General features: G+C 40.9%; 1 protein-coding gene across 1 annotated transcript in view; it reads left to right on the top strand.

The window, feature by feature from the left end:
- The window catches only part of MAN2A1 (mannosidase alpha class 2A member 1), a 208106-nt gene that overhangs the window by 71305 nt on the left and 122654 nt on the right, over window positions 1-14147 (top strand). Inside the window, exon 5 of the mRNA XM_055565880.1 lies at window positions 12308-12435. Within this exon, the coding sequence (XP_055421855.1) occupies window positions 12308-12435 (128 nt within the window). The remainder of the gene's footprint in view (window positions 1-12307; window positions 12436-14147) is intronic.

Raw genomic sequence — 14147 nt, forward strand, 5'->3', positions numbered from 1 at the left:
AGTGGTTTGCTTTTCCCTTTTTGAAGATGAATCTACGGATTAAATGTCTGTAGCTAAATTTGCAAGCTAGCTGTTGCAGAGAAGAACCTGTTAATTCTAGCAGAGTTCTCTGTAAGCTTTTATTGTCCCTGAAGAATACCAATTGATTATGGGAATTGAACAGAAACATAGCTCAAGTGATCTTCATAATCTATGCTAGCAATGACGTGTTTGACTCTTCCCCCTGTGGTAGCAGTATTCAGCTCTATAAGCTTTTTAAAATGAAAAATCTAGTTAACTAAAAGGAGATTCATGCAGACAACATCTACCTTCTTTATTTTATGTGACTCAATCAAGTATAGTCATGGTTCCTCCTTGTAACACATAGACAGTGGATTTAACAGAAACTGCCTTGTTATCATCAGCCCATTTTCTGTCTACTCTTGTTTTATTTTGAAAATAACTGGTATGTTAACATTCTTTTTACTTTTTAAACTTCATATTTGAATATTTTTTAGCTAAATTCGGTTTAAATACTATGTGATATTTATAATACATAGAAATGTGGACCCTTATTCAAACAGCTGAAACGTTAGCCTTAGCATTTCCTTTGACTGTCACCCAGCATGTTACATATTCATTTTCCCTCTGGGCTCTGAGATATTGAAAGGGTTTTTACATAGCATTTGCTTCTGCTACTGAGACCAGTGTTGAAGTGAGAAGCCCATTGAACTGTTGGAACCTAGAACAGTTTATGTGTTTGCCAGTATCTTGACCAGCTTCTCTGTGTGGACCTCTGATATGAAATAAGGCTCCAAATGTATGAGTTAGATATTGTCTTGACCAGGCTTCTGGATTACATTGCTTTGCCAGGCCTGCAGTCTTTCATCCTTCTACCATTCCCTTACATCTTTTTTTCTTAGGTTTATAGTTAAGTAAACCTTCTACCCTGTCCTAATAACTATCTCTGCTTACTGAAATCAGGAATGTTTGAGGTTGCTTTCTTAAATAATACAATTGCAAACGTATTGCAAACTTACATACATTCTATATCTTGAGTTCACTAGGAAAAATAACCTTTAAAGTTCTTACACTAGCTAATTTATTATACATTTTATACAGGTCAGATTTTATGGTATTTAACCAAAGGCTGCTATAAAATTTGCAGAGCGATGAGAAGTCACAGTGTGTCTTGTGATGTTCAGAGTAAAGTGCAGGTTTGGATCGAATTTAGAGCCTAAAGATACACAGCGTTTCATCAGAGGAGTCAGAGCAGTGCCCGTGTCTCAGATGGCTGATTCTAGTAGTGAAGCAGAGGTGCAGGTTTACTTCAGAAAGCACGTACTCCGTCCTGGCGCCCGCCCTCCAGTCCTGGCTTGTCCCTCCCCCTCTCATTCAGTTCAGTTCTGGCTTCCGCTGCATCAGATAGGGGCAAAAGCCTGGAGCGCTGATGAGCTGCTCTGTCTGTGGGTACTTTTCAGTCCTCCTAGGGGATTTCTTTGCAGTGTTGACACTGACCACTCCATTCACCTTGAAATTCTTTCCTTTTTTGGTCTTCTGTGGCCCAGAGCTCTTCTCCTGGCCCTAGGCGTGTATGGCTGAACAGAGCTTTTTCTTCCCCTTCATGACTCCCTCCTCTGCCCCTTCCTACACATTCCAGCTCTCACCTGTGTGCGGCTGCTGCTTCTCCTCTTCAGTCTGCGGGCGATGCCACACCGCTGTTTTAATTTCCAAGTTTGCAGGCTAAAGTTCCAACCTCACTTTCTTTTTCCCTTGTCAAGGGTAAGAGTAACACCTAACACTGAGTGGTTACTCTACTCAGTGTAGAAGGCATATTCTCAACAGTGCTATGTATTCGTTCAGCTGGTCCTAGATCATTCCTGCGTGCTGAGATCCTGCATTATCCTCATTCTCCTGCTGGGGAAACCAGGGCAGAGGGGGTCAGGAGTGTGTCTCGGGTCCCAGTGTATGAGCCTGCCCGTGTCTCTTCTTGGCTTCAGATGCCTCAGTGACATCCAGCGTCCACAGGCCCAGTGCGACCCCTCCACTGGGCACACCCTTGCTCGGCCCAGTTCCCGCTCACATGTCTGCCCTTCCCTCCATCACTTCTCCCCTCACACACCTCTCTAAGCCCCGCTGAACCACGTGGATGTCCTCAGTCACCGTTATTCTCTCCTTCTTAGGAATCTGCTCATGAGTTTAGCTGAGAATTTTTTTTTTTCCTTTTGTGCATTGGATAATCTCAATGCTGTTTATTCTTTAAGACGCAACTGAAATATTACCTCACCTCCGAAGCCTTCCCTTATTTTCTCCATCGTCTATTCAGCAAGTATTTACTGTGCTAGACTCCAGGGATACAAGAAGTGAATTAGAGTTACCTGCTCCCAGCCCTCAGGGCAGGGGAGGGAAGACAATGTAATTAACACAGTATCACAATAAAGTCTTTCCTTCTATGGAAACAAGGGGGTCTTGGAAACCTTCCTGAAGTTGAAACTGGAAAGGCTATTAGAATAGCCAATAGCAGAGGGTGGGGAAAGCATTCCAGGTTATGAGAGGAGAATTGTGATTATGGGCCAGGGATTCGCAAGAACGTGGCCTGTTCAGACGCCTGAAAGAAGTTTATTAGGCTGCAGCAGAACAGGGGAGGGTGTGTGTGCAGGGCTGAGCACAGTGCAGTCCTCAGGGAGGTGCAGGTTAAAACTGCCCCCAGGTGCTATCCAGAGCCCCTGAAAGGGGCTACAGTCAGAAGGACTGACAGCTCCAGGGCTTGGGAAGGATGCGGCGACCGTAACTCTCTGACACTGCTAGTGGGAATATAAGATGAGAAATTACTTCCTGAAAGGCTGCCTGAGTTTTCCAAAGTTAAGCATTCATCGACTTTCCAAGACCTTCTTGTTTCCATAGAAGGAACCTGCTTTACTGTGATACAGTTTTCATTCCATTGTCTTCCCTCCCCTGCCCTGAGGGCTGGGACTAGGTAAATCTAGTTCCTGGGGGCTCCCTCCTAGGCATTTATCCAAGAAAAATAAAAACATGTTCACAAAAAAAGACTTACATAGACATTTTCATAGCAGAATCTTTTATAATGACTTCAAACTGGAAACAGTTCAAATATCCATCAATAGAATAATGAATTAAAATTTTGTGCCATATTTAAACAATGAATTATCACTCGGCAATGAAAAATAATGTTACTGAAATATACAGAAATATGGATGAATCTAACAAACATGTTAGCAGAAGAGTCCTGACAGCAAAGCACATTGTACGGCTCTGCTTTGTGAAGCCTGAGAGTAGCTCATCTATTGGGGTAGGAGTCACAAGGTAAGGATGTCTCTTTCTGGTTGTTACTGTTGGGGGGAATTGATTGGAAAAGGGCAGAAGGGACATCTCTGAATAGCTTATGTCTTATTTTCGGTAGTAACGAGTAGAATTTTGGGCAGTAACGGGTATAAACAGTTGTCAAAATACATCAAACTGAACACATGTATATTATGTGTTGCTATATCTCAGTTATAAATACTTTAGCAAAAATGATCAGCCATAACATAATGATATATGTCTATTTATTGACATGGAAAGATGTTTATGGTATATCAGATCAGATCAGATCAGTCGCTCAGTCGTGTCCGACTCTTTGCGACCCCATGAATCGCAGCAGGCCAGGCCTCCCTGTCCATCACCAACTCCCAGAGTTCACTCAGACTCACGTCCATCGAGTCAGTGATGCCATCCAGCCATCTCATCCTCTGTCGCCCCCTTCTCCTCCTGCCCCCCATCCCTCCAAGCATCAGAGTCTTTTCCAATGAGTCAACTCTTCGCATGAGGTGGCCAAAGTATAGTATTAAGTAGAATAAACTGGTTAAAAACTATGTCTACCATAACCCTTTATGTCTTTATAGAAGGACATTAAGAGTGAAATTTTCAATTTTATTCTCCAACTTCATGTATTTTCTGATTTATTTGAATGAGAATTTTATTGCTTTTATTTTTAAAAAATGAGAAAATGAAATACTATTTAGTATACAACGAAATATTTAAAGTGTATCTTATTGAAATTTTACAGAAACTATTAGTTAAACCATCTAATATGATAAATATTCTTAAATGAAATTTCATGACTATTTTATGCTATAGTTTTGTTTGTTTTTAGTGCTTAAAAGAAATCAGGGTAGTATGGCATTTATAGTTTAGAGAACAGTTTAATTCATATTTTAACATAAGTCTGAACATATAAAGGGTACACAGTGAAAGGAAAGGTTCTGACGACTCCTGTTTCTTTGTCATCTAACTTCACAGGAGGCAGCTATTGTGATCAGACATATATAATTTATACAGAAATAGGAAAAGATACGTTCAGGTACATATGTGCAAAGACACGTTCATATGCATTATGCAAATGACAGCGTGCCACGCACTTTGTGCTTTTTTTGAGTGCATCTTTTTTATTGTAGTGTAATGTATATAACCCAAAATTTATCATTTTAATGTTTCTCTGTGTGACATTCGCTGGCATTACATATATTCACATTGTTTTGCAACATACCCATCGCCCATCTCCAGAACTTTTTCATCATTCTAGATTGAAATGCTGTACCTATTACACAGTAACTCCCCAGGCCCCTTCAGTCTTGCCTGGCAATCACCATTCTGCCTCTGTCTCTGTCCGTTTCACTCTGTAGGTGAAATCATACAATGCTTGTTTTTTTGTGTCTGCCTTATTTCACTTACCATAATGTGTTTGAGGTTCATTCATATTGAAGCATGTGTCAGTTCCCTTCTTTTGCAGGGCTGCATAGTGTTCCGCTGCATGAATATGCTGTGTTTTGTTTATTCATTCATCCATCAGTGGACATTTGGATTGTTTCTACCTTTGGGCTATTGCAAAAATGCTGCTATGAGCATGAGTATATAAATGCCAGTTTGAGTCCTTCCTTTCGGTTCTTTTGTGTGTATACGCAGAAGTGGCATTGCTGGATCTTGCAACAGTTCCCAGTTTGATTGCTCACAGGCCTCCCGTACTGCCCTCCATACGAGCTGCCTGGCTTCACGTTGCCACTGGTAGTACTTGAGGTTTCCAGCTGCTCTGCCTTTCTTATCAACACCCGTGTCCTGTTTTTCTTTTCTTTCTTTTTTTTTTATAATAGCCATCCTAATGAGTTTTGTACCATGCTTTTTAAACTTAATATATCTCAGAGAATCTTTCAGGAAACTTTCTTTTTTAAAGACTGTATAAAAGTCTTTGTTATGAGTGGGCCTTAATTTAACTTCTCCTGATTAATGGCCCTGTATTTTCTTTTACGGTCTCTTGTGAATGCATGGAGTATATCTTTATATTTAGTGTATACAGTCGACCCTTGATAATCCTCAGAGGATTGGTTGCAGAGCCTGCCTCGGATACCAAAATCCTTACGTGAAATTGAGTCATATTTGCATTTAACCTACACACATTTCTCCTGCATACTTGAAACCATCTCCAGATTACTTATAATATTTAATACAATGTAAATGTTATGTTGATCAGTTCAGTTCAGTTCAGACACTCAGTTGTGTCCAACTCTTTGTGGCCCCGTGAACCATAGCACGCCAGGCCTCCTTGTCCATCACCAACTCCCAGAGTCCACCCAAAGCCATGTCCATTGAGTCGGTGATGCCATCCACCCATCTCATCCTCTGTCGTCCCCTTCTCCTCCTGCCCTCAATTTTTCCCAGCATCAGGGTCTTTTCAAATGAGTCAGCTCTTCGCATCAGGTGGCAAAGTATTGGAGTTTCAGCTTCAACATCAGTCCTTCCACTGAACACCCAGGGCTGATCTCCTTCAGAATGGACTGGTTGGATCTCCTTGCAGTCCAAGGGACTCTCAAGAGTTTTCTCCAACACCACAGTTCAAAAGCATCAATTCTTCGGCGCTCAGCCTTCTTCACAGTGCAACTCTCACATCCATACATGACCACAGGAAAAACCATAGCCTTGACTAGACGGATCTTTCTTGTCAAAGTAATGTCTCTGCTTTTGAATATGCTGTCTAGGTTGGTCATAACTTTCCTTCCAAGGAGTAAGCGTCTTTTCATTTCATGGCTGCAGTCCCCACCTGCAGTGGACTTGGAGCCCAGAAGAATAAGGTCTGGCGCGGTCTGCACCGCTTCCCCGTCCGTCTCCATGAGCTGCTGGCAGTTGTCAGTGCAGCGTCAGTGCTGTGAATTCCGGCTAGGCTGCGGCAAATCCAATTTTGCTTTTGGGACTTCCTGGAAACTTTTTCTGTTTAAAATTTTCCTTCAGAAGTTGGTTCAGTTTGCGGACACAGAGCCTGCAGATATGTAGGGCTGACTGTACAGTGCTTTTGTTTATTTTTATCTATTTTCTGACTTCATTTTAATGAGCATAGATAAAAGTATATATGCATTTTAAAATTTGATAGTTATTGCTAGTCTTAAGTAACAATACCTTTTTCTAAACATCCTTGACATCACAGTGTGTTGTACAACTTTTTGATCTCATTGAAGTTTTAATTTGCATTTCCTCATGAGTGACATTAAACGTCTTTTCATTTTTAGCAGCTAGTTATTTCTGAAATATCTGCTTCATATTTTTTGTTTGCATTTCTTTGGGGTTGTTGGTATTCTTTTCTAATAGGAACACCAAGATTTAAATAGTTAGCAAAACAGATATGATTCCTGCCTTCGTGAGCTGGTAGTCTGCTGGAGGACAAAGACCGTGAACATGAAAATGTGTTATTAAATTTTGTGAAAAGTGCCATGAAAAAAGCTTTTGGATTTTATGCAAGATAACAATTTAGGTGGGGTTTGGGTGGAGTGTGTGTTGGCCAGAGAGGCTCCTAATGGATGCATTACGAGCCAGTGAGGCAAATATTGGGAGAGGCTCCTCCAGACAGACAGAGCATAGACTGCAAACTCAGAGACAGGATATGGTTGGCGTGACGTGAGGAGGAGGTGAGGACAGACGGCTCACTGGCTGTTTGTCCCTCGTGTATCCTCTGAAGATGGGCGTCTACAATACTCAGAAGAATACGGGAAGTCTCCCGATTTATTATCTGAGGAGTTTTAAGAGAAAACTTATTTTTACTCTCTTATTAGATATTCCTCATGAAAGGCATATAAATCAGATAATCTGATGAGCAAATGTTTTTAAATTATTAATTGATTCATTGGGAGCCTCCATCTTTTTAAATTTTCCATTTAACTAGTTTTTTATTTAAGAATGAATCCCTGTGTATCATCATGTGTTATTTCATATTTCCCTAGATGTATGATTACAAATTCAACTCTTTTTATCATGTGAAATTAATTTGTGATTCTTTGATGCTGACAAAATGATGCATTGTTTGCTACTAAGTTATCTGTAACAGTGTCCCCGTTTGGGGACGAAAGCTCTTGGCGTCTGTCCTTCTGTGTGTGACCAAAGTCTGAATGTGTGATGTGTCTACACGGGGGAGAGGGGCTCTCAGAGAAAAGGGCTTGCCGCTTCCTGTGCTTGGCGAGTAGATTCACTCTTCACAGCACAATGAGCTTGACAGAGATGCTCAGCTTACTTTTGATCAGTATCTTCTAAAGCTTTTTATATCAAGCTTTCAAGCAGAGAAATTGTAGAAACAGAGAAGTGCATAGTGGCTTACAGATCAGCTATTTCAAAAAGTAAAATAAGGGTGTTGTTAATTGTGAAAGTTAGTGCCTGGCTTCCTATTTTCTGGACTTGCTGCATGTACGTACTCCTTTGTCTCTGTCTCTTTCCTTGTCTTTTCATTTGTTTCTAGATCTCTTGTTTATTAGGAAATGTTAGGAAGGGCATTCATGCAAAAAATTAACCAGAAACCAGACAGTGTCTTGGCAGAAATTAAACAATAAGACCCTATGAGGTCAGCGCAGCATTTTTGATTTTGCTTTTCCTTGTTTTTTTTCAAAGTGATGATAGTGGCTGTTATTGGGGAGTTAGATCTGGGTGACTTTGTTTACAGTTTCTTCATCCTTTAAGTTTATCACTAGAACAGTAGGCATCGCTCTCCTAAAAGCAGTGCAAGGAGCTTGCTTGCTTGCTCGCTTTTCAGAAAGCACCTCTTGTTGGAGCATCGTTGGTTTGCAGTGTTGTGTTGTTCCAGGTGTATAGCAGTGGGTCAGTTACGCGTGTGTCTGTGTGAATACGTATATGCTTCTTCAGATTCTTCTTCATTTCAGGCTATTGTGAGATATGTGTTCAGTTACGCGTGTGTCTGTGTGAATACATATATGCTTCTTCAGATTCTTCTTCGTTTCAGGCTGTTGTGAGATATGTGTTCAGTTACGCGTGTGTCTGTGTGAATACGTATATGCTTCTTCAGATTCTTCTTCGTTTCAGGCTGTTGTGAGATATGTGTTCAGTTACGCGTGTCTCTGTGTGAATACGTATATGCTTCTTCAGATTCTTCTTCATTTCAGGCTATTGTGAGATATGTGTTTCCCTGTGCCGTACAGTAGGTCCTTGTTGCTGTACTGCCCTGACAGTTGCAGGGAAATGGCTCAATTCATGCTTGTTGAGTGCTAAGTGAATGGAAATATTACTTGGGAACACCTGTATTTGCTCTAAGTAGCTTCTTCTCTGTTTCCCATTACTTGATTTTAAAAAATTATAAAAGTGTCAAATGTACAGCTTGCAGTCTGTCTTAACTTTATTTTGTTTCATAACAATGGCAGTTTTAAATATGGTGCTTTTTGTAGGATAGCATGGCCTTTCTGCGATTGCCTATAAATATTTTTCCTGGTTAGTTCCTGGAGCGTCATTTCTGCGAGACTGTCAGGACTGCGTTTTGTCCCCGTCACTACATGACGCTGACGGCCGCTGTGCTGCATTAGGGCTGTGTTTGCGTGTTGATTTGGACCATTTTGTCTGTCGTTCCTCGGATGCTCCCTAAGTGCCTACCGCATGTGTCCTGGGAGCCGGGCTGCACATGGCGCGCCTGTGCGCTGCTGCGGTTCTCATGTGTGCATGCGCCTTGTTTTTAAACTGGTCAAGTGGCAGTTCTGCTTAACACAGTGAGTATATTATATGAAGCCTGGCCTTCCTACCTGTGAGACTGTCTGGTTTATAATCCGGTTTTCAGCATTCCTATGTGTGGACTAGAGAGTGAAATGGTACTCACTAACCTGGTTGTCTGGCCAGGTGTCCGTCTTAAATCATGCTGTCTGTCCTCTCCCATTCTGTTCCACGGGTTAGAGAAACTGTGCTGAGAAAAGCCAAAGCCTGTGTTCTTCCTGGCTTGCTGTTATGACAGCACTGACGCCTCTTGTGAGCGCCTCGTGTAGCTTTTGTTAAAAATCTGTTTGAGCCACTGCACGTCAGCTCTTTGTCTTCCATGACAGAGCATCTTGGCTTTCTTACGAGCTTGTTTCCAATCACTCTGAAGATTTGAAAAACCAACTGTAATCCATGCTTCCCCAGTTACTTTAATAGCTATTTTAATAATATAAATATTTGTAAAATTTATTTCTCAACTTTATATTCTGACCCACTGATGTGTCTGTTTCTAAGTTGCAGTTATATGGTAGCTTTTTAAGCTGTAAAAATGCCTTTTACCAAGCAGAGGTGCGGGTTGCTCTTGATGACTCTCTCCTAGGTGGTTTCAGGATATAGTCGCAGATTTATTTTTATCTCTTACATTTCTTATTGCCTCAGTTTCCTCTTACACTTTCCTTCTACTTGTTCCTTAACTCTCCTTTGACTGTTTTCTCCAAATTCCCTATCCTTTTCTATTTCCTCTTTGTGCTGTTTCTTCAAGATGTAATCTGTATATTGGCCTTTTCCCCTAAACTTAGTTTTCTTTTTTGTTAGTTTCTTTTGACTGCCTCATTGTCACATCAAATAGCCTTATCCAAATTTATATGTATCACATTGTAAATTGTAAAATGACTCCCTTCTCAGCTGAGCTGCGCTGTGTGAGCAGCACCAGTCTATGAGACACCTGGAATCCAGTCCCATGTCATACGTGCTTTAGTGCTCGCTCTTATTTCAGGCGTTTCTTGATTCCCGCTGATGCTTCCTCAAGCGTCTCCTCTCTCTCCTTCCTCGTTCATTTCTCATACATAAGCCATGTTCCAGATTGCGTCACTTCATACCTGCATTTTTCACCCCTTTTTAGCTGACCCTTCCCTGTCCAATTTATTTGCCTATGTCTTTGCACTTCAGCCAATCAAAGACTTTATGTTAATACTGATTTTAAACTGAGAATCTCATTCATGGATTCCCTATTCATCTAGCAGCAGAGTGCCCATTATATGCCAAGTGAGTTTCTCGGTGCTGGCCTGGAGAAGTGAACACAGCAGCACGTCCTGGTCCCTTCTGTCCTGGAGCTGATGTTGTAGCGGTTGGTAGGACGAGGAAGGATGGGTATCCTGGAGGCTTCTGTGGGTGGGTTTATTTGAGCTGAGAAAGGAAAGACAGGAGAAAATAGATAAGAAAATGATGAAAAGCAGTTAAATGAGCAGGGACTTTCATGCCTCCCCTGTATTACAGATGGGATAGTCTTTAAAATAATCACTGTGTACAGATAAGAATTCAATCTCTAATCTCAGTAGTATCTTAGACATCATGGGGAGGGGAAGGGGTAAAGTATTTACAAATGGAGTTGAAGAAATTTAATATGCATGATTATTTGCTGGGTTGGCTGTTTCTTGGAGCCTATTTATGCCTATGGTTCAGGAAATATGTAGCAAAATAAAACTGGCAGAAATAGATGAAAAATTCCATTGTCTGAGTGATTTTTTTTTTTTCCCATTTAATCTTAATAGTATTCAGATTAGTTACTTTATAGTTTCTATTCTCTGTTCAGGAGAAGCACAGAATTTGTTTTTGCCAGTTTATTTGTGATGTTTTCCCAAAGATCTGTTTACTGAAATACTGAGCTAAGGTGGCTAGAGATTAAACTCCAAATCTTTTCTGACATCTCAGGCTTCCAAGTACTGGCCATAGGTATAAGGGTCTGGGGCTGCCGTGGCCTCTAGAGTGTGGCTAAAGCAGGCAATCAACAGAAAGAGAAGAGGAAGAAGGAACCTTAAATGAAGTCCTGTTGGCAGGAAAAGTGGGACAAAATCGCCTTGGGTTTCGTTGTGTTCTTAAAGAGATACAGTTGTTAGGAATGCCCATCTTCTTTCTTGTAAGTTCTGATGTGGGCCTGTGAGAAGCTGAGGTTTGACTGGGTTTCTTTAGATACAGTAATGAACCATCATATTCTCCGTGGGAGATTGCATTAGTTGGTGATCCCCATGGTGACACAGATGTAATTAATACCTTTTCATTTTACACAAGGAAATCATTCATTCATTCACTTTTAGAAATTGTGTCCTTATCCATTCTGTCATTGGTTCTGTGTTTGAAAAAATCAGATGTTTTGTTAATGCTGTAGCTTGTGTTATATGCCTTGTATAAAATTATTCTTTATGCTTCTGGTCTGTTTTAGTTAAATTTGGCTTGATACTTGGCTGTTAAGTTATAGGTGTTCAGTGATGTTTATCCTTATTAAAACTGCTTTTCCTTCTGAAATTTTACAGCATTTTCAAAACCACCTTGTCACAAATTCAGAAGTCTGTGGCAGTTAAGATGTTTGCTAAAGTTCTTGACATTTATACTTCCTCATGTCGTTTTTCAGATTTTTTATTAGTTGATTATGTTTTTCTTTCTCTGAGAAAGATGTAACACTTTGTATGGTGTTATGTAGAGGAGAACCCAATGAACAGATGATGATAATGTTAGAGCTTTTCACTCAATAATGAAAGATAAACTTTATAGCCTATGTTATAACTGACTCCGGAGCAGGGTGCTCTATAATGTCTTCTGTGTTCCCAGAAGCATGTGTTACGATTAGATTTACCTTTATTATCATTACTTTTGTAGTTTGCATGATTAACTTATTAATGTCAGAAGTACTAAAGTAAGTATGATAAAACAAATGCTGTGCTTAAAATGACTGTCCACCAGTAGACACTCCTCAAGCATACACTCTGAGTAAAGCACTTTGCTAGGTGCTCAGCAACATCCAGAAATGAATGAGATGTGGCTGCTGACTTCAGGAAGCTGTGTGGGAGAGCATATCCTTTATGAAATAGATCTCCCAGAGTCACCTGTGTGGCTTTGTCTTTAGGACAAGTCACCTCAGATACTGTGCCATGCATGCTTCATCACCAGTGTCCCAAAGTGGAAATTCACGCACTGTGTGTTTTTTTTTTAATTAGTGTAAATACCGGTTACATTTAAAGGCTATACCTAATGTTTATGATGTCTTACTTTTTTATTTCAACTTTTCTTATATATGTTAATGTAAATTCTTATGTTATTTTCTCCCTAGTTTGCTAGAAAATGGTCAGTTTGAAATTGTGACAGGTGGCTGGGTAATGCCTGATGAAGCTGGTGCACATTATTTTGCCATAATTGACCAACTAATTGAAGGACATCAGTGGCTGGAGAAGAATCTAGGTACGTATGGGTGTCTTTCTCTTCCGTGCGGACTGTGCTGTGCTGTGCTTCGTCGCTCAGTCGTGTCTGACTCTTTGCGACCCCATGGACTATGGCCCGCCAGGCTCCTCTGTCCATGGGGATTCTCCAGGCAAGAACACTGGAGTGGGCTGCCATGCCCCCTGCCAGGGGATCTTCCTAATCCAGGGGTCGAACCCAGGTCTCCCATGTTGCAGGCAGATTCTTTACTATCTGAGCCACCAGGGAAGCCCAAAAATACTGGAGTGGGTAGCCTGTCCCTTCTCCAGGGGGTCTTCCCGACCCAGGAATCGAATCAGGGTCTCCTGCGTTGCAGGCAGATTCTTTATCAGCTGAGCTCTCAGGTAAGCCCTGGTAGCTCATGTGGACTACTTTGGGCAGTTCATTTTGGGAAAGGTGAGATGGGGTCTTTTATTTTTTTAATAATTAATTTTTCTAGGACTGATTATTATTGAATAATTTATTTTTCGTTGATTTATGTCTTTTGGATCATAAACTCTGTTATATAGGTATAACGTGGTCACTTTAAGGATCATCTACCTTGTTTCACCTATTTTATCAATTTTGTTTATTAATTTTAGTATTTTCTCCTAAAAATATCCCACTGGAATTTTAATCATATATTAGTGAAGACTCTTGATCATAAAAGGCAAACACCTAATTGCCAGAGATGGGGCAGCGCCAGGGCAGACTGGGCCCAGAGGACTTGGACTGTGCTGCCTGGGTGCTGTCTCTTGGGCCTGCTCACTCTTGCATCTCCTCCTGGGGAGTGTGATAGCCGGAGACAGCCAGGACTCTGGTCTTCCTAGCCCAACAGGAGGAGTCTGCAATTAATACCTTACCTAACTGGCCCGCTTTGGGTTAGATGGTTATTTCCGAGTCAGTTTTTTGTGGCCATAGCTATAGGAGCTGAAATCACTGAGACCTGGTTAGTTTGATGCAAATGGTCTCAAGGAAAGAGAGATTTGAGGCAGGGTCAGCCCCACTTGAACCAGGTGAATGGGTCCTGTAAGGGGAAGAGGATCCTGAACTGATAAAATCAGTTCATACAACTCATAAGAACATGGGACTAATTGAAGTCTTTGTGATATATGATATTTGCATTGTGCATCATGGTAAATGGGGCTTCCCTGGTGGCTCAGTAGTAAAAAATCTGCCTGCCAATACAGGAGATGTGGGCTCGATCCCTGGGACAGGAAGATCCCCTGAAGTAGGAAATGGCAGCGTACTCCAGTACTCTTGCCTGGGAAATCCCGTGGACAGAGGAGTCTGGCAGGGTACAGTCCATGGGCTCACAAAAGACTCGATGACTAAAACATCAGCAAACAGCATGTGTGTAATTGTGTTCACATATTTTTCAGTACAATTCTGTAGTTTATAGTAAATATACATTTGCAATTGAAATTATTTATATTTTATTATTTAAAAATTTTTTAAAATTATTCTGTTAGAAATGACACCTTCCCACCCCGTTAATATTGACTTTTTATTTTGGAATAATTTCAAATATAAGCATTCTAAGAGTACTACAAAGAACTCCCATAAAGCCCCCAATCACACTCACCGGTTATTAACATTTTGACACATTTGCTTTACTTTTTTCTCTTTCCATGTTATTATTGTTGTGATTCTCGTAGAGTAAGTTGCGGATAACATACCTGTACTGAAAAGAGTTAGAATGGCAGGTCAGATGT

Source organism: Bubalus kerabau, chromosome 1, assembly GCF_029407905.1.
Source record: "Bubalus kerabau isolate K-KA32 ecotype Philippines breed swamp buffalo chromosome 1, PCC_UOA_SB_1v2, whole genome shotgun sequence".
Taxonomy (NCBI): domain Eukaryota; kingdom Metazoa; phylum Chordata; class Mammalia; order Artiodactyla; family Bovidae; genus Bubalus; species Bubalus kerabau.